We start from the raw sequence: 19523 nt of genomic DNA, 5'->3' as shown, positions 1-19523 counted from the left end.
CATACAGTCAGGCAAAACAAGGCCCAGATGTTTCCAATCAATTCCCCATACCAGATATGTTTTCACGTGAAGCCTTGGAGAAACATGTCTGATAAAGATAAGACTGTGGAATATGGAGGACTCTGAATCTCTTTCTCCTTCTCATCATCAGTTTGACTGTACGCCCTCTCTCACTGTCCAGTGTGGAAAGACTGGATGAACAAAACATCTAGGTGAGCCAAGTTCTGGTTTAGGGTGGGGGAGCGTGCACATACACACACACACTGGACCAGATGTGTATTCAGGGATGGCCAAAAGCAAGGTTAGAGTAGTCACTGGAGGAATGATTTCTGCATCACTTTCATTGTTCTCAGTCTATCAGGAATCACTTTTAACACACACTTTGCGAGCATGCGCAGAACTAGTCGGCGTTCTGAACGCATAGATGAGTTTTGGTGAAAGATAGCGCTCATAGGGTCTTGTTGCACGAGTGGGTGAGGTCTTTCTCTCAGGCGCAGTTCTTGTGAGAGTTTGTGATTTTGCAGTGTGAACCGCAGAGCTCCTCATAGTGGACAATCTATTACAATGCATAAAATGCCTCCACTGTACGCGCAATCCCGAGCAAGAGTCTCCGCCAACAGTGCTCGGCGTTGGCGAAACGCGCACTTTTAAAGGGAGTTGACCACCGCTGAACACAGCAGAAAAGATGCCCTTCTGCAAGAGGACCATAGTCCCGAAAGATGTGAGCCGGAGTCGCGGCGCGGTGCTGACGGATCTGGTGGATGTGTGCGGCTTGACTCTGTGCGCGGTGCTCCGGCAGCTGTCGGATTTATCCCGGCAGTCAGTGAGCATCCTGGAGGAGCTGGAAGGAGAGCTCGCCTCCATCTGCTACCGCTCCGGAGCGCTGGAGAATAAACTTACCAGCCTGCAGAAACACATCGCAGCGCTGGCCACCAAGCCGCCGGCCAAAAGTAGGAACTTTTCAATACTTTATGCTCACTTGTAGATGTGTGTGTGCGTGACTTGTTTGCTCACTTGACTGTCAAGTTCAAGGTCTTCATTGCTGATGTTTACATTCGCCAAACAGCGTCGCGCGCAGTTCGAAACAGTATAAACACAACATCACTTGACTTCCATTCTTGGGGAGCTCCGCATATTTTGAGAACAATAACGTCTTTATTAATTGCATAGAGCATCTCTGCTAGACTTTTAATGTAGCTGTTTCTCATCTGGCTGTAATGTAAATATATGGAGAGATGGTAAGGTTGGGAAGGAGCAACAAATGTCCAGTTAAAAAACAGTATCTGTTGGTTTCCACCTAAATGGTTTTATCATTAATGGCTTTTATCTATCAAGTCCATTATATTTACTGTGTTTTGGAACTTTTATTGAGATAGTTTCACATGCCACCAATATTTTTAGCAGAGACCCAGAGGGACTGTCCATTAAAAGCATTACAAATTCCCTGAGGGTTTCTTTTTTTTTCAGTCTTACTTTTGTTAAACACAAAAGAAGATGTTTTGAAGAATGCTATAAACCAGTATTTGACTTCCATAGTATTTGATTTTCCTATGGATGTCGATGGTTACAGGTTTTCAGCATTATTACAAATATGTTATTTGTGTTCAACAGAATATGCAAACTTATATGATTTGCAACCAATTGTGGGTGAGTTAAAAGTGATTAACTTGAACTAGTGAACTATCCCTTTAAGAAGGATGGTCTTTTGCAGGGTGTCCGTGGGGTCTTAAAATGCCTTAAATTTCAAAAACATAATTTTAGGCCTTAAACAGTCTTACATTCACTGAAATATTATCTTGTAGTTCTCAAATCATTTTAAACAGGTCTTAATTTTGTTTATGTATAGCTACCCAATCCGTCCTACACACATCCAATCACCAGAAATACATCTCAATAAAACTTTTAGCAAAACTCTCTAACTAATATTATTTTGTTTATTGTTTATTTGACATGGACATCATGGGACAAACCAAATGCATTTGTTTAAGTGTTTTAGCAGACTCTTAACACCTGTCCAAGGTAGGCTAGATGTAAAATGAAGGTCAAATAAATACATGTACACAACAATATAATTCTTCTAGGGTCTGCTTAAATTGACACATTATTTAAATTATGACTATTTGTTTACTAATTTGTTTTATGATAGGGAAAGTAAAAAAATTGCTGCACTATTAAGAAAATATTTGCGTTTAACCCTATACAAGTCTGAAATTTCATTCTTGATGGTCTTAAAAAAGTCCAAATAGTTTTAAATTTGACTTGGTGAAAGCTGCAGAAACCAGTTTGCAGTGTTTAGTTCAGATGTTTTAAATGATGAAATTATGCGGCAAATAATTCATAACAACAACTCATCATGATGATATTTACAAGGGGTAAACTATTTAAAATGCCGTTGTATATAGAAATATTTTTTGCTTATGTTTTATAATAATAATACTCCAACATGAACTCTGTTTAGCCTCATTGAAAAAAGTCCATCACTTTAGTTTGTTCCAGTTCTTCGGGTGTTTTGGTTATTGCTGTAGAAGTTTCTGCTGAAATGTACAAAACCGTTTAGCAACAATAACAATAATAATAAATATAATAATAATAACAAACCAGAATATAGAACAACATGTATTATTTTACAAAATATAAAATAAGTGACAAAAGGATAAAAATATTGATTTGATATTAAGTCAAGATGTTCTGTAAATTTCTGCTGTAAACATAGCAAAACTTAATAAGTAATAGGCATTGTTAAGCACATAGACAACTTTAAAAGTGATTTTCTCAGTATTTAGATTTTTTTTAACCCTTAGATAGCTCTTGATATTAAAAAAGTTCAGCCAAATTTTGTTCTGTTCTCACAAGGTATACATCAAGCTTATTCATTTACATTTTTTATTCTCAATAAAAATGACAATCATGACTTATGGTTCAAGGGTCACATACACCACCTGACAAAAGTCTTCGATCGTTGATCGATCTCAGATGTAAGAGCAACAAATAATAACTTGACTTCTAGTTGATTATTTGTAAAAGTGGCAGAAGGTAGAAGTCTGCACCATGACTTTATATTTTATACTGGACATTAATTCTGTTAAGTGATGACTTTTGTCTAAGCAAAGTCTGACCTAACTGTCCTAATTAAATAATAAAAAATCAAGGGATGATCATATTTTATTTTGTTTAAATAAGCATAATCTACAGGCCTTTGCCTTTCATATAAGCCACTTCTGATACCAAAGGATCAACTAGAAGTCAAGTTATTATTTGTTGTTCCTAAAACTTTGAAAGGCGACAAGACTTTTGTAAGGTAGTGTATTTTAATTTGGCTTCAAACTCTTTAAAAAATGGCCAAAATTCACACATGGGTCTTCAAATCTGAAGAAAACAGATGGATTACTTTGGAATAGTTAATTATATTAATTTCAAAATAGTGTTCTGTCAATTAGTTTAATTTAGTTTTATGAGCGTAAGCAGTCTTATTGCACTTGTTGTAACCATGGTACTTTGGAAACTATGGTTACCATGATGAATTTATGTACCAGAACAAAATCAGAGCATCTTTTACTACACTCATTTATGATGTGAACTGCTTGTTCTTACTATTATTACGCTTGTGTATCTAGGCTGCGCTAGTGAGAGAGAGAGAGAGAGATGCCGTGCAATTGCACTCGCATGTCACTGCCACAAAAGTAAAGAACAAACAAAAGATACACACAGAAGGATTTCAGTGTCACTTGTCAGCTATTCAAGTATAGGATAATGACACTTTTACTTATTAATGAACAGTAAACAAATGCGCTGACCATGCCACAGAGACTGTTTATTATATCAGTGTGTTCACACTTGGCTGTGTGTCTAACTTTCGCATCATAAGCTGTTGTTTTTAAAATCTTTCCCATTTGCATTTGAGACGCATTTGGCATCTACTCCCCCTGACGCCTCCCACACTGCTCTGTGCTCTGAAACAGGATAAACCCTGCCAACTTTCACCATCTGAAGATGTGCAGAATATTTCCTCCATCCATTTCCTTTGTCTTATCACAGAAAGCCTCTCTGCATTGTTTAGCTTAACCCAGAGCTCGGCACGTTTGGCAGAGAGCCGGGGTCCTTTTTTCCTCCTTCCTTATCATTTTACAGTGGCAGACCACAGCAGAAACAAAGTGTGGAGATTGCCCTTGGAGTTCAGGGGTAGTGTGTTTGTTTAATTCTGTAATGGTGAAGCATTAGGAGTTTGAACTTTTGCCATGCTTTGACACGTTGAAGATGAATGATGCGGATCTCTGTATGGAGCAGATTCTTTGGCTGGGAACTCTTCTCCACTGCGGTGTGGGGACTGAGGTCAGGTCCCATTGGAGACTGTTTGATGGGGACAGAGGTGAAGGAGCAGACTGGAGACTTGTTTTTACAGTGACTGAACCAGCGCCATGCATGAAAGCTGACAGTTGATTCAGCTCTTCCTGAATGTCAGTCAACTCCAGCGATTACCGCCTCATTCCACAGGCATTCATGTGAAAGTCACAAGACCAAATGTAGGTATGTGTGTGTTTAGGCAGAAGACAGACGGATCAAGTGGGTTATTTTAGAAGTTCTGATCTTTTCAAATGTTAGATTTAGGCAGGATTTTGCCTTGATGACAGTTGAAGAGAAAACTGGATCAGGAAAGGACCATGAATCAACTTTTGGACTAACACATACTAGATAAGGATTTTCTTTTTTAAGGATGTATCCTGAATCTGTAATCGGTTGATATTAGACATTGTCTGTTTTTGATTTTGGTTATTCAGTTGTAAATGATCATTTCAGTTTATTTTTTCATTTAAGTTTTATTGCTATCATCTAACGTAAATATTTAACCCTCTCAAGGGTATGATCACACCAGTGTGATCAACCTGGGTTGGTCTCTGAAGCGTACAGTCACACCGTTGTGATTAGCTTTGGCCGGTCCCTGTAGTGTACAATCACACCTGTTTGATCTGAACCATCAGAGCGCAAGTCATCAACTGAAAAAATCTGACGAAATGGGCTGAGGCACAGAAAGAAGTGCACAGCAGTGCTTGTCCTAAATCAAAAATTATCTTTGCTTACAAACAAATAACATTGATTTTAGGTCTGAGACATTCAAATACACATAGCTACAAGCAAAACATACCATTTAAGGCTTGTAAAACACACGCGAATGTTCTCGGAGAGAGCAATAATATAGTTTTTTTCAGTATAACTGCACAATATGCTTTGTTCACGTAAGATATACACTGTTTTTGTTACTAGAATATTTTGTCTATTTCTCTCACAGGAATAGAGAAGGCTTACCTTCATGTATTTCTGCAGAAAATTATGAATAAACATGACATAAATCTAGCAACTCGAATCTCTCCTGTGGTTGTTTATAAAAGGGATACAGCTGTGATCAGAAGATTGTGATTATATTGTTTATTAAATTACACATTAATTGTATTTTATTAGCGTCTGCCACTACCTCAACTCTAAACCCAATCCTCACACTAATATAAATATAATATTTGTTGTACAGTTGAACATTTGTCAATATTTTCCAGAAAAGGGCAAAACGAAACAAAATACGAGATATAGATAGATCACTGGGGCTGGCGGGTCAGGTGATAAACTTGTCCCATTTATCCCACCAAATGCCCTTAAACAATTACTAATGCACTACAGAAAGTTACGTTTACACATCCGTGCACAAAGTGCATGTAAACGCATCAACTTTCACAGCGTAATACTCAATACTCACTACTCACTACTCTTGAGTGCGTTTGAAAGGTCTACTTTTCACTCATACTTTGAGTAAAATTTACAATAGATACTTTTACTCGCACTCCATATTTGGGCAAGTAATGGTACTTTTACTTAAGTATGATTTTTCAGTACTCTTTTCTAGTCATGGGCCGGTATTAGATTTTGACGGTATGATAACCTTGGATAAAAATATCACAATATCACGGTTTTATGATTACTGCTCTAAAATATATTCTTTTTAAATGTCTGGGTTAAAAACAAAAACTTTTTTCCCTTTTAAACACATTCATTCATTCATTTTCTTTTCAGCTTAGACCCTTTATTAATCTGTGGTTGCCACAGTGGAATGAACCGCCAACATTTCCAGCAAATGATGTATGCAGCAGATGCCCTTCCAGCTGCAACCCATCTCTGGGAAACATCCATACACACTTTTTGTATTTATAATGATAAAGTGCGATTTTGCAGGAAATATTGATTTTATACAACAGTTCTGCAAGAAAGGAAATAATTTTGAGTTGACTTCCATGTTTTGTTTTTGAATTATTCTGCTTCTAAAAACGAATCAATAATTTATTAATTGATTAATTTATAAATATAAAACATGTTTATAAGTCCACTAACAAACCCACTCACACAACTGCTAAATGATTAAATATACATGTATATAACTTAAGGGATAAAGTTAGCAGTTAAATTATTTGCACTCAGTTTTTCGATCAGTTTTAGTGCTAATACCAGTGTGAAGTATAATGTTAGGCAGCATAATGGACAATTTTTGTACAACTAAGAAGTCAGAAGTTCTCAAAGTTTACAGTTTAATGCATAAACATTATTTCTTCTGAGATATATGAGTTTGTCTCTCTCTTGCTGAGAGTTTCACGGAGCTGTGAATGGTTGTGTGTGAAATGTCATGGATCTGGTGCAGATTATGGATGTAAATCTTGCATCGGCTTTCATATTAATGTTTGAAGATTTATATACAGGGAATTTTGCTGACTTTTAGAGGCAAAGTGTGAAGAGTGCTGTGAACTGAGTGAAGCCATTGCTTTTTTCAGTGTCTTTTATAGTCTGCAAGATTAACTGGAATTTTAATAAGAGCGAGCGAGCGAGAGAGGATAGATGGAATGAGTGAGACTGAAGATCAGAGAAACAGAGGACGGAAGGAGAAAGCGAGTGGGCCCGAGTGTTCAAGGACAGGATGGCAAGTATAAATTCAGCTGAAATGTAGAAGAAGCTTTAGACTGTCTTATTGTTGGCCTTTTTTGCTGTCCTGGGCTTCTGAATCCCATAGACTTTCCTAAATAACTATAAACTTAACAGACAACTTAACTTAAAGTTCCTATAGAATGAAAATCTGGACATACTTACACTGTAAAAAATTATATGATTAATTAGTCCTGACAGCATATGTTGTTAGTTCATAGTAACTTATTTACTTAAGTTAATCATGTTCTAACTTAATTCTATAAGTTACGCAAGCTGTTTTAAGTCAGTTTGACATAATATAAGTTCAATGTACTCATAAGGTTAATTTTTACATTGTAGGCATAGCTGTAAAGTAAATGAAAATGTCATATCATGAGCCTCAAGCAACACTGTTTACGTTCCTCGTTCTAATGTAAATCCTGTGAGTTTAAAATCCCAGTGCAAAACAGACCAATCAAAACAAAATGCAGACACTGACAATCCACATGGAATCATTAATATGCACACCCCAGGCAGACTTTGGATTAGTTACAATGTTTCCTGTCCATTCCGCTGTGGACTATTATGCCTAATATGTTTCATTGCTGGTTGTATTGATCACTAAGATATGATTCAATAAGATATCACAACATTTTTATAGCTTGTCCAATACTGAGTAAGTTTTGAATGCACATTTATACATCATGTCACATCACTCGGCTCTTACTGTGATTTTTCTTGATGGGAAGGACAACAATAAACTTTTATGCTGAGGTTGATATTGATTCCTTCCTATGTTTTAGATACATAAAGCCAAACTTTAAATACATCTCTTTGAGGCCCTCTTTTAGGTATAATTATTACTCTTATTTGATCAATAACATAACTTTATAGCAGTTTTGACTTCATTTCAGTCTCTCACTCCTTCTAGCTAAAATAAACCCTACTGAAGTAAATCTGTTTTGCACATGTGTGAGCATCAGAGCAGAGCTCATCAGTATTCACAAACAGGGCTTGACATTAACTTTTTTCATCATCAACCACTGTGGCTAGTAGTTTTCCAACATTACTAGCCACTTAGCACACAATTTAGTTATCAATCCAGCCATAATTTTGTTGTTGGGAAAATATACTTTATATGCATGAATTTAAGTTTGACATGGTAAAACTACTTGATTTGTCCAGATGTTGTGTCCACATGCCTTCTCATTTATTTAACTTTTTTTGTGTTGTGTATGAGCTTGTTCAGTGAGAAAGAGCAAATCGGTCATGGTTTCATATTGTCGCATTACAATTAGTTTTATTTCAGGAGACTTTTTTAGAGCTCAAAATTAAGGATTTACCAAATGGATCTCTGACCACACCAAACATAAATAAATAATTGTTTCTTAGCCACCAATTTTAAATGTGTCAAAACACGCAAAATATAGCTGTATACTTTACTTTTTATTTAACAAAACATAAAAAATAATCATTATGTATCTAAAACATGTACAGTAATCTGTCCTGGCTAAAGGTCCCGGAAATGGGGAGTTAATCTCACAATAAAGCAACGTTATTGTAAAAAATTATAATTAAACCATATTAACAAAAATAACTGTGAGCAAAAGATAACAGGTGTAAAACATTCTGTCTGTGATAATGAAAGGATGATCACACGCACACGGTTAAAGTTAGGCCAATTAATAATCTGTTGAAAGAATAGTTAAAGCGAAAGCAACCGGTTTCGGTTTGCTGCTTACAAAAACACAAATCTAGAGCTCTTGAAAGCAGCAAGACTGTGTGTGCATGAGCATCGCTTTTTGCCTAGTCTATTTGAAAGTGAACCGATCACATCAGTTGCATTTTTAGGCACGATTGCTTCATGCCAGTAATCGGGAGCATGCATGCGTTTTAAACAGTCGTGCGCATCACATCAGCTAGCGCGAGTGATCATCCTCTCATTTGGTATTCACCTGCATTCTTTTTGTTCACGCAAACACAATTAGTTTTGTCAGTTGTGCTGCTTCTCGATTCGAAGATATTGAGCTACAATTTAAAAATTATTTTCAACCAGCCAAAGTGGCTAGTGGAGGTGGCTGTCTAACCCGTCAAGCTGAAATCCACCTGCATTTGGCGGGTGTTAATGTCAAGCCCTGTTCACAACCATTGCAAATATGGTCACACCCAATATTTTCACTCAAGATGTAATTCTTGTGGTTATAAATGAGATTAAATGTAGATATCAGAGAACAATTTAACACATTGAATCATTGCACACTATAGCATCTTTTATAAACTTAACCATAGCTACAAGAATGTTTCACCTCTGATGCAGTATTTTGGCAAATATTCCCATTTCACCTCTGAATATTTCTTACTCTGATCTTCTTAGCAAAGACAAAACATGCACAAAAGGAATCAATTTGTCTGAGATCAAATGCATCAGTTGTGCAATGAGTCCAAGATCTTCCATTTCCAGAAACTCTTTCTACGTTTAGCATGCTTATTGTTTCTTGGGCTAGTGACTAAGAAGGGTCGACACAGGTGTCAACACCAGCACTTGCGCTGAAGATGTATTCTCAAAGAACTCTATAACATTATGTATGTCTGTCTGCCAGATGCCTACAGTCATAAGTGGAGAAAATCTCAGCTCTAGCACATTCTCTTCAGCCAAACTTGTGCTGTGCAGACATTCTGTGTGTGATTTTATGTTGAACATATGTAAGTCACTGCTCGCCTTTCCTATCCTGGCGTCCCATCTCTAGGCAGTTGTGCAATTCTTGGCAAGAAAGTGTTTGGCTCTGAGAGTAGACCAAAGTGTGTGTGTGCGTGTATGTGTGTGTAATACACTACAAGCTGTCCTGCTAGCTCTTACTATGACACAATAGTGCTGTAATGTAGCAGAGGTCGACATGCTTTTGGCCCCCAGACACATGGAAGGATTAGTAAAACAGATACACTTTTGCTTAACTGCATCTTGAACCTGACATTTCTAGTATATGTTACAAACTGCATATCCATCTTTAAAGGAAATGTTGTTAATTGTGTTAAATGTGCACATAAAGTGTGCTTTGAATCTTGATTGATTTATGTAATAAACTATAGCTTTATTGAAAACTCAAGAGATGCACCATTTGACAGTCAGCTTCCTGTGTGTGCACTTTAGTGACTGTGCATTCAGAAAAATCCAATGTCAGGAGTTTAATCTGGCAAGACTTTGAAACACACGTCTTTTTTGTGTTGTTGCCATAGTATTAGTCATGAGCTTTAAATGCACAGTTCTCTTCATGAAAGGTGCCTAAGTGCAGCAGTTCATTTGCATTTAAAGAGCCACACACAAAGACTATTTTTTGCCTTCTGCTCAGAAAAAAGGGTCATTTAGAGCAGAGTTCCCAAACTTTTCAGCCTGCGACCCTCAAAATAGCAATGCCAGTGACTCGTGACCCCCAATATGCTCTGGGGTGGTTATACCTATACAAACCTTGCAAGCAATGACACACTCCAATAGGCCCAAGTCTATTCATCATTTAATTTTGTAGAACGCCACTCAGTGAGATGATCAGTTGTGGCCTGTTTTTATTTTTAATGTATGTGAGTGTTATTGCTATTGCTGTGTTTTTAATATAACTCAATCACCCCAGGGGCCACAACACATGCATGCTGTTTTTTTTTATAAGGTGACTTTTAACTACTCCTCTTATCTTCTGTGGGTTATGGATGAAATATGCTAAATCTAATAGTTTAATAAAATGAATTAGATTTTGTTATTATCTCTTATTATCTCGTAACCCCCGAGGGGTCCCGACACCCACTTTGGGAAACACTGATTTAGAGCATAATATAACAAATGATCTATGGGGTAATTTGAGCATTTTTAACAGACACATTCTGGGGGAACTGAAACTTATAATAAAAGCACACTGTGATCTCTTTAATTTTCTATTTTTAAATAATCATTTGTTGCTGTTTAAAGTATGCTAATTTTGTGAACGTGATGTGCATTTTTATAGCAGATTTATTGTGTATGGCTAAACATAGGAATTTTTATGACCATGGAGAGACAGGATCTTGGTTTAATGTTGGTAACCTCAGTTTAAGACGATGCTCATTGACTGTATAGTTCACTATACTGAGGTATTAGGACCTGCACAGACCACAGGTTGAACACCCCCTGCTGGCCTCTCTAACACCACTTATATGGTCCTAGTTCAGCTAGTTTAAACGGTCTCCCATCCATGTACCAACCACGCTCAGTCTTGGGCTACAGGGTGATATGCATTGGGCTGAGGTAATTTTGCATTATGGACAACATACACTTGATTTTAATGTTAGCTACTGGAGTTCTTATTAAATAATAATAATATTATTAAGTATGTATATTTAATGACTAAATCACAAAATTTGTGTTTACATTTTAATAAATGACAGAATATTTTTATAAAGGTGACATTACCAAAAATGCTTGTCAGTATATTTGGCAGTACATTTTAAACATATTTGAAGTGGTGATCTACTACGATATTATATTTTAAACTTTAGTTGATGTGTAATATAGCTGTGTGAACATAAACAATATCTTTGAATGTAAAACAATCGAAGTTCAGTTTAAAGGAAGACAGTCGCTGTTTCTCAATATGCGTTCTTCAGCGGTCTTGCGTCCTCGTGTTCTCGTGAAACGTCATCATCAGCTGCCTAAGTTCATGTTCCAATACTCAAGACCGCAAGTACGGAGGACGCGTGAAACTTGCCGGATGTGTTCTTGATATCGAGGATGCACCGATGCAGACTTGAGCACCCAACTCGCTCTGGAAGTCCCAGAAGTCATTGCGACTGGAGGTGGGAAGCGCTGCCTTTTATCTAGATTACTTATTAAAGGGCACCTAGGTTACCCCTTTTTTCAGATTTAATATAAGTCTTTTGCGTCTCTAGAATGTGTATATAAAGTTTCAGATCAAAATACCCATCAGATTTTTCATTATACCTTTTACAAGATGCTGTTTTATACTGATTTCCAGCAGGGGGTGGTTTTGTCGTACTGCACCTTTAAGACGAGTCTTTCCCGCCTACTATTTCTACATGCCTCCTCCCTCAGCTGGGTCAGACAACAGACAGACTTAAAGGAAGAAGGTCTCACGTAGCGTTTGTGAGATACTACAGTAAGAACTAACCTTTACTAATCAGTATTGTAAAGTTGCATTAATAAGTCACACACAATATCGTTACAAACGCACACCGCAGATGACACAAACACACACACACACACACACACACACACACACACACACACACACACACACACACACACGCATGCACGCACGCACGCAGGCAGGCAGGCAGGCAGGCAGGCAGGCAGGCAGGCAGGCAGGCAGGCAGGCAGGCAGAGCGCGCTTAGCTTAGTTAAGGCTAACCTCAAGTACTGTGTGGATATCTCTTATACTAATGTACAAAATAAACCTGATTTAACTTCCACAAACCGGGATTGAAGCGTCTTTTTTTATAATTGTTCTGATAAGCGGCTGTGCTGATGAAGTAAAGCTGAAGTAAATTGCTGTAATTAATTACACACGTGCACTGTTTTAAAACACTTTAAACATGTGAAACTTACTCTTAATCACATTTGATGATGATTGCTGACCTGATTGATGATGATTGAAGACCTTTTATTCCCGGTTGCTTTGCGTATGTCTGCCTGGTCTTGTTGACATATACACGTGACTACCGGAACATGTTAATGCGCGCAGCTGTCAATCAATTCGGTGGGCGGGGGGATCGCACACCTACGTAATGGTGCGATCGATTTGAAAACAGCTCCAATTGGCCGACCCTTTTTTTTGTAGTTAAATGGAAAAAAAAAGGACTGGGTGTGTTCATATCACTCCAGTATGACGGTCAATACACTATACCAACACACAGATCTGTCCAAACAGCTTGAAAAGTAGATTTTTTACCATAGGTGCCCTTTAAAGTTTATAGATATTTACCTCAGGAGTTTCCCTAAATGAAACGGTGAAAGTAAACATTTCCATGGACATCCTAATAAAGGAATGAACACATAAAGGGTGTTTGTTTGCTGAAATTTGTATTAAAATCTGTTTTATTTATATTGTGCAACATATATTTATAATGTTTTTATGCAAAATATATATATATTGAAAAGGGGAAAAACAATAAATCGTTGTATGAAGGCTGGAATGTTTAAATAATTTACCATTTAAAACACGTGAAGGTCATGTGACCATCAGGAAGAACGCAGCATCTCAATTCTCAAAGGACGTGTTCTCTGCCCTCGCGGTCTCCTGAGTTCGTTCTTCCGAGGACACCTGGCAAGACCGGTCTCCACTAGAACACAAGTATGTTCTCTGTGTTCTTGGAATTAAGAAACAGCCATTGGCTCTCACAGAGTTAGCTTAGCAAAACCTACATTGAAAGAAGTTTGGGGACTACAAAAAAATACATCTGGGTTAGTGAGATCACAAACGCTTCAGCTTACGCACATTCACTATGCGCAAACACCCTGTGCAGCGAAGGAGTGTGCCCAGAGGAGCTGTAATGTAGCAGAGAAAGCTAAAACGGCATCCAAATGCTGCTATTTCCACAGAGCTTCTTCTGTTTCTGTATTTGGGCTTTCAAATGACACGACACAAAGAGAGAAGAGCTTACAGTTTAATTTAATGACATTTCAGAGAGTTCTAAAAATATATAGTTCTAGCACTTGACAAAGGATAGCTTCCAGAATCTCTCCCAGTTCAGTGCTGAATTTGGCTAAACACTCCTCAAAGAAGAAGCAGCTCCAACCATAATAGCAGAAGCTGTGGGTTGTGAGCCACAACCTGTGTTTTAATTTGTTAAAATTGGTCTATCACCTGCACAGTGTCTAGTTTTACCGGTATGTTGTAGCAAAGACGTAAACAAGGATGTAAACAAAAGAAAATGCTGTTTGGCACCGCTAACAGTTTAGCTATACATTCAGACAAATTCTGCAGAGTGCGGACATGAGGTTCAGCTGTGTCTTCTTCATTTTCTGTCTGATTCAGGGTCACACTGACACGGCCAACAGTTTCACTTTACACAGCAGAAGCAAAGCGTGTACAAGTAGAGGTGTGACTCTTTTCCTGGTGATGTGGAGCTGATCCGCGAATCATAGGACATAATGCTAGCTGACCACTCAGTGTCTTTTAAGGGTGGACCTTTCAGAGGAACTAGGAAATATGACAGTTGTTTTCATGCTAGCAGAGTAGCTGTATATAATCAAGGTAAGATTTATGAAAAAATAAAGTGATTTTTAACATATGAAGCATGAGCACACATTGCTTTGCATCTTATAAACACAAAGAGCCTTCAAAATACACTGTGGACCACCCCTTTAACAATATAACAGAAGTGATTATGGCATTAAAGTATGCTAAAGTGTATTTCTGTTCACATGGGTACAAAGTTTATACCCTAGCTGTGCTTTTAGCCCATTTCTCCATATTTAAAATGCTTTTGTGTCATTCTTGACATTAATATGTTTTGAAAAGAGGCTGGAAAAAGGCTGGCGTATTTACACTCTGTGTGAATCCCGTTATGTGTTTACTCTGTCTTCTCCTTTAAGATTCATATCGAAAGAGAGAGAGAGGAGCTACGTTTCCTCTGGGGCCTGACAAACACACACACACACACACACACACACACACACACACACACACACACACACACACACACACATACACACACACACATACACATGCATTTACACAGAGACAAAACACACACACATAAACATCTCCCACAGTCTTAGACCAGTCACTGACGTTTGAAAAGTGTTTGTGTGAAGTTTAGCAGCTGTGTACTCTTGCATCATACAGTAATGTGTTTCATCATCTTCCTCCTCATCTTCTAGCATGATTAAACCCAAGTATTGTGAACAGCTGTGCGAAAGCGAGTGTTTACGTGAAGGTAGCTGAAGATGCCCCAGAAATATCCTTACCATCTCAAAAACCATTCTCCAGCAGACTGAAACTATTATCCACTTGTTACCATGGCGACCAGACAACAGGTCTTCTTTTATGAGCGGTGAGCATTAGGCTTGACTCGAGTGACCTCGTGTTACCTCAAATGGGGAATAATTCTGGGTCAGAGAGCCATGTAACAGATGCCTTGACCAGGGAGACGTTTCATACTGGGATCGGTGGAATATGGCAGGGTCTGTCCAAAGCATGCTGCTTTACATGTTGTGCACTTTAAGTCGCCGTCTCCGTTCATAGTCTGAGCAGCAGACAGCCAAAGAAAACAAAAATCTCTCTGTTTATATTGAATGGACTTCAGCTGACCCACCGCTCACAGCCGTAAGATAATGCCAATGAATAAACAGAGCAGTGCTCCAAATGTTACAGTGTCTTTTAGAGCACCATCTCCAGTTTGTCTGCATCCATTCTACACCTGGTACTGCAGTGTTTTATCAACACACAATTTTTTAACAATGAAGGAATCGATATTTAGTTGGAGAATGGCTGCTTGTCAGAATCAACAAATGGCCTGAGCTTGGGAGTGTTGTAATAGGTGAGAAATGATTTCCAGATGTTGGGGGAGCAAGTGGAGTGGCTTATACTTGAGAAAAACAAAAAAGAGATGAAAGGACACCAAGTGAAGAGAAAAGATGTAGGATCTGATTTCAAATATTCACATTTGTGTTTCGTACTACATTTCATTCATTAAAACATTTGTATGAACCATTTTATTCAGTAAAGCATACATTTAAATGGATACTTTCCTCACCAACCTGTTCTCCAAACCATTACCAATGTATGTGCAGTTTGTCCAGCCTGATCTCACGAGAAAACGTAAGTATTTTACGTTTTGCCAGTTTAGTGGCTAATTTGTCAAATTCGTACGAGTTCAGTCGTACGAAATGGTACGATTTTAAAAAGGAGGCGTGGCACCTGACCCCACCCCTAACCCCAACCGTCATTGGGGGATAAGCTAATCGTACTAAATTGTACGAATTAGATCGTACGAATTCATACGAGTTAGCCACTAAATGAAAAAGTTACGAATTGCCGTGAGATTGTGTTGGTTTGTCACATTACTAAAATATGACCTACACTTCTTATCTGGTTTCTAGTCCAAATATCAAAAAATTCTTAAATCAAGAAGCATTTTCTAATATACAAGAAAAATATTATATAATATTAACATCAAAATTAAGTGAGGTAAATAATCTGCTTTAAGTAAAATAAACATATACTCACCGGCCACTTTATTAGGTACAACTAACTAGTACCAGGTTGGACCCCCTTTTGACTTCAGAACTGCCTTAATTTTTCATGGTATTTATTCAACAAGGTACTGGAAATATTGCTAAGATATTTTAGTCCCCATTTACACGATAGCATCATGAAGTTGCTGCAGATTTGTCTGTTCCACCACATCCTAAAGATGGTCTGTTGGATTGAGCTCTGCTGATTCTGGAGGCCATTTGAGTACAGTGAACTCATTGATGATTAACACTTTATGACATGGCATGTTATCCTGCTGGAAGTAGCCATCAGAAGATGGGTACACTGTGGTCATAAAGGGAAGGAAATAGTCAGCAACAATACTTAGGTAGGCTGTGGCAGAGACACGATGCTCAATTAGTACTAATGGGCCCAAAGTGTACCAAGAAAATATCCCCACACCCTTACACCACCACCACCAGCCTGAACCATTGATACAGGGTTGGATGATCCATGCTTTCATGTTATTGATGCCAAATTCTGACCCTACCATCTGAATGTGGCAGCAGAAATCGAGGCCCATCAGACCAGGCAACGTTTCTCCAATCTTCTATTGTCCAATTTTGGTGAGCCTGTGTGAATTGTAGCCTTAGTTTCCTGTTCTTAGCTGACAGGAGTGGCACCCGGTGTGGTCTCCTGCTGTAGCCCATCCGCCTCAAGGTTGGACGTGTTGTGCGTTCAGAGATGCTATTCTGCAGACCTCAGCTGTACTAAGTGGTTACTGTTGCCTTTCAATCAGCTGGAACCAGTCTGACCATTCTCAACAAGCATCAACAAGGCATATGTGCCCAGAGAACTGCCGCTCACTGGATATTTTCTCTTTTTCACATCATTCTCTGTAAACCTTTAAGATGCTTGTGCGTGAAAATCCCAGTACATCAGCAGTTTCTGAAACACTCAGACCAGCCCGTCTGGCACCAACAACTATCCCACGTTCAATGTCACTTAAATCCCCTTTTCTCCCCATTCGGTTGCTCGGTTTGAACTGCAGCAGATCGTCTTGACCATGTCTACATGCCTAAAATGCATTGAGTCGCTACCATGTGATTGCCTGATTAGAGCTTAGCTTATTTTACTTACAGCGCTGGCAGATTATTAATTCATTTTTAGATATTTAAACATTAGGCTTATATTTTTTGTGTACCGGAGTGTTTCCTAACGTAATGCCTCTAACGTGAGTAAACAAAATTCTTTGTGCACTTTAATCTACATATATTTGTATGATTTGTATCCCTCCATTGTGTCATAGTAGTGCAACAACCATGGGTTTGAGCCAAGAGTACACAGACATTATAAAAATGTGTACCTTGAATAAACAGTAAATCAAGTTCCAAACCCTTTGCCATTAGCGTAAATTTAGCAAATTGTGAATAGGAGAAACTGTATGTGAAATACTGTCTAAAATGTCTACACACTGCATTTAAATGAAGCAGAATTTTTCTGATTACCATTATTTTTCCACTGACATTAAAACATAACTATAGGTTGTATTATGTTTGCACAAACAAATCTCTAGGAGGAGGTTTTTAGTAACTGGGGTTGGCATTTTGGTGATTAGAGTAGCAGCCATGTCCAGAGTCATGAGAAATCTATTCGGGCCTCAGATGATCCAAAGTAGTTCAGTGGTACACTGTTTAGTGCCTGATTGTAATTAAAATCTCTGTATGATGCACTGTATGTTGTTGGAACTACTGGTACATTTATGTCATCTTGCATAAATCATATTTATTTATTTATTTATTTTTGATGCACATGAACCCACCACAATGTCATTGTGAGTGGTTCAGCTTCTAAGTTGGGGGCGTGTGAAATATGGCGAACTCACTGATCTTTAAAAGAGAATAATATATATATATATATACCATTATATATCTTATTATAGATCAGTGGGTGGAATTCATGGATGCAAATCAACTCTTGTGGGTTGTCAGTGATGAAACACAGTTGATATGAATTTTTTTTTACTTTTTGTTTTCTATAAGGAGAGTTCACAAACCCTGCTGTATTATGGCGGCAATGTGCTTTCTTGTAATTTATCAAAAGTATGTAAAAACATTGGATTGATTGGAATGATTCTGCAGTTGGATTGCATCTCCATCAAATCTAATAAAAAATCTATAAACCTTTTGGGGTCCCCCGAAACGTTTTTGTTGTGGTCTGTGCTATTTGCAGTGCATTTCTGTAGTTTCATGTGTTGTGAATATTTTTGTGCATAAAAATCTATAAATACACTCAAGAAAAAATACAATTTAAATAAAGTGTTTTATCGTTTCCCGAGTCTAACAGTATTCAAGTACAGTAACTGAATAATAAAAATAAAAACAATACAATACAATTAATCATTATGGTGAAAAAATAGTACAATTTCTTATACCTGAAGGTTTTTAAAATCATTATACAATCACAGGCATCATGCAAATCATGAACTATAATACAAACTCAACACTGCATGTGGTGCCATGTGACTATTACGAATGATCACATTGCGATATTGATGCTAAAATTATATATCATGTAGGCCTACCTCATGTTGTTATCATGACTTGTCAACTTGTAGGAAGTAGGAACATTCCAGGAGGATTGAATGCAGTAATTATGGTGATTATTGCATCTTTTAGCATTATTGCTTGCCTGTTAGCTTAGCATAGCAGATTTCCATTTAGCCTTCTAGCTTGGCGTATCTACTATTCACATTTAAATGTGTGCTTCAAACTCTTTTAAGGTTAGCTTTCAGTGTAAATCTGTCAGTTAGACTTTCAAATGAAAGGAGCTACATCATGTCCAATTTGTTTTGTTATGCACTATGTGGTAAGCAATTATTGTGTGTACACTGAAGGTGGAACTCATGTCTTACAACACTGAATAAATTGTTATTTTAAAGCTGCAGTATGTACTTTTATTTTATTTTTAAATGATTCAAAATGAATTTTTCAGCCGGGAATTTGGAATGTACAATTAATGTTTCAATTAATCTAACCGTTCAAAGATCTAAATGCATTGTTTTAAAAAATTAAAATAGGAAATCCAGAATTGAGCCAAAGCAGTTGGGAAGAGCTGTAAATTGCTCAGAATGGGTCTGTTTAGCTCAAATGTAATCTATGAGGACTAATGCAGCACAGTGTGTGGTTTATAGACTACTCATTGTCCATTTACACCCGGGAAATATGAATATAACTCTCATCATTTTGAGTAGATTTGTACTACTTTAAAACCAGAGGTCTGCAATGTCAGTTACATCACCCCATACAGTTTTAATTATAAAAGTCCATAATTTTTGCTAAAACAATACTCTTTTCTTTAGTTTTGTTAACTTGGGAGTTGTTCTGCATCCCCCACTGTTGTTTAGGC

General features: G+C 37.6%; 1 protein-coding gene across 2 annotated transcripts in view; it reads left to right on the top strand.

Moving 5' to 3' along the window:
* The first annotated feature begins 450 nt into the window (after window positions 1-450).
* nhsl2 (NHS-like 2) overlaps window positions 451-19523 on the top strand; it is a 155426-nt gene continuing 136353 nt past the window's right edge. For both annotated transcript variants that reach the window (XM_009303450.5, XM_009303449.5), the window contains exon 1: window positions 451-950. In XM_009303450.5, coding sequence (XP_009301725.1) covers window positions 686-950 — 265 coding nt within the window. In that variant the 5' untranslated portion in view covers window positions 451-685. The remainder of the gene's footprint in view (window positions 951-19523) is intronic.

Source organism: Danio rerio, chromosome 7 (genome assembly GCF_049306965.1).
Source record: "Danio rerio strain Tuebingen ecotype United States chromosome 7, GRCz12tu, whole genome shotgun sequence".
NCBI lineage: Eukaryota > Metazoa > Chordata > Actinopteri > Cypriniformes > Danionidae > Danio > Danio rerio.
This window is presented reverse-complemented; position numbering and strand designations above follow the sequence as displayed.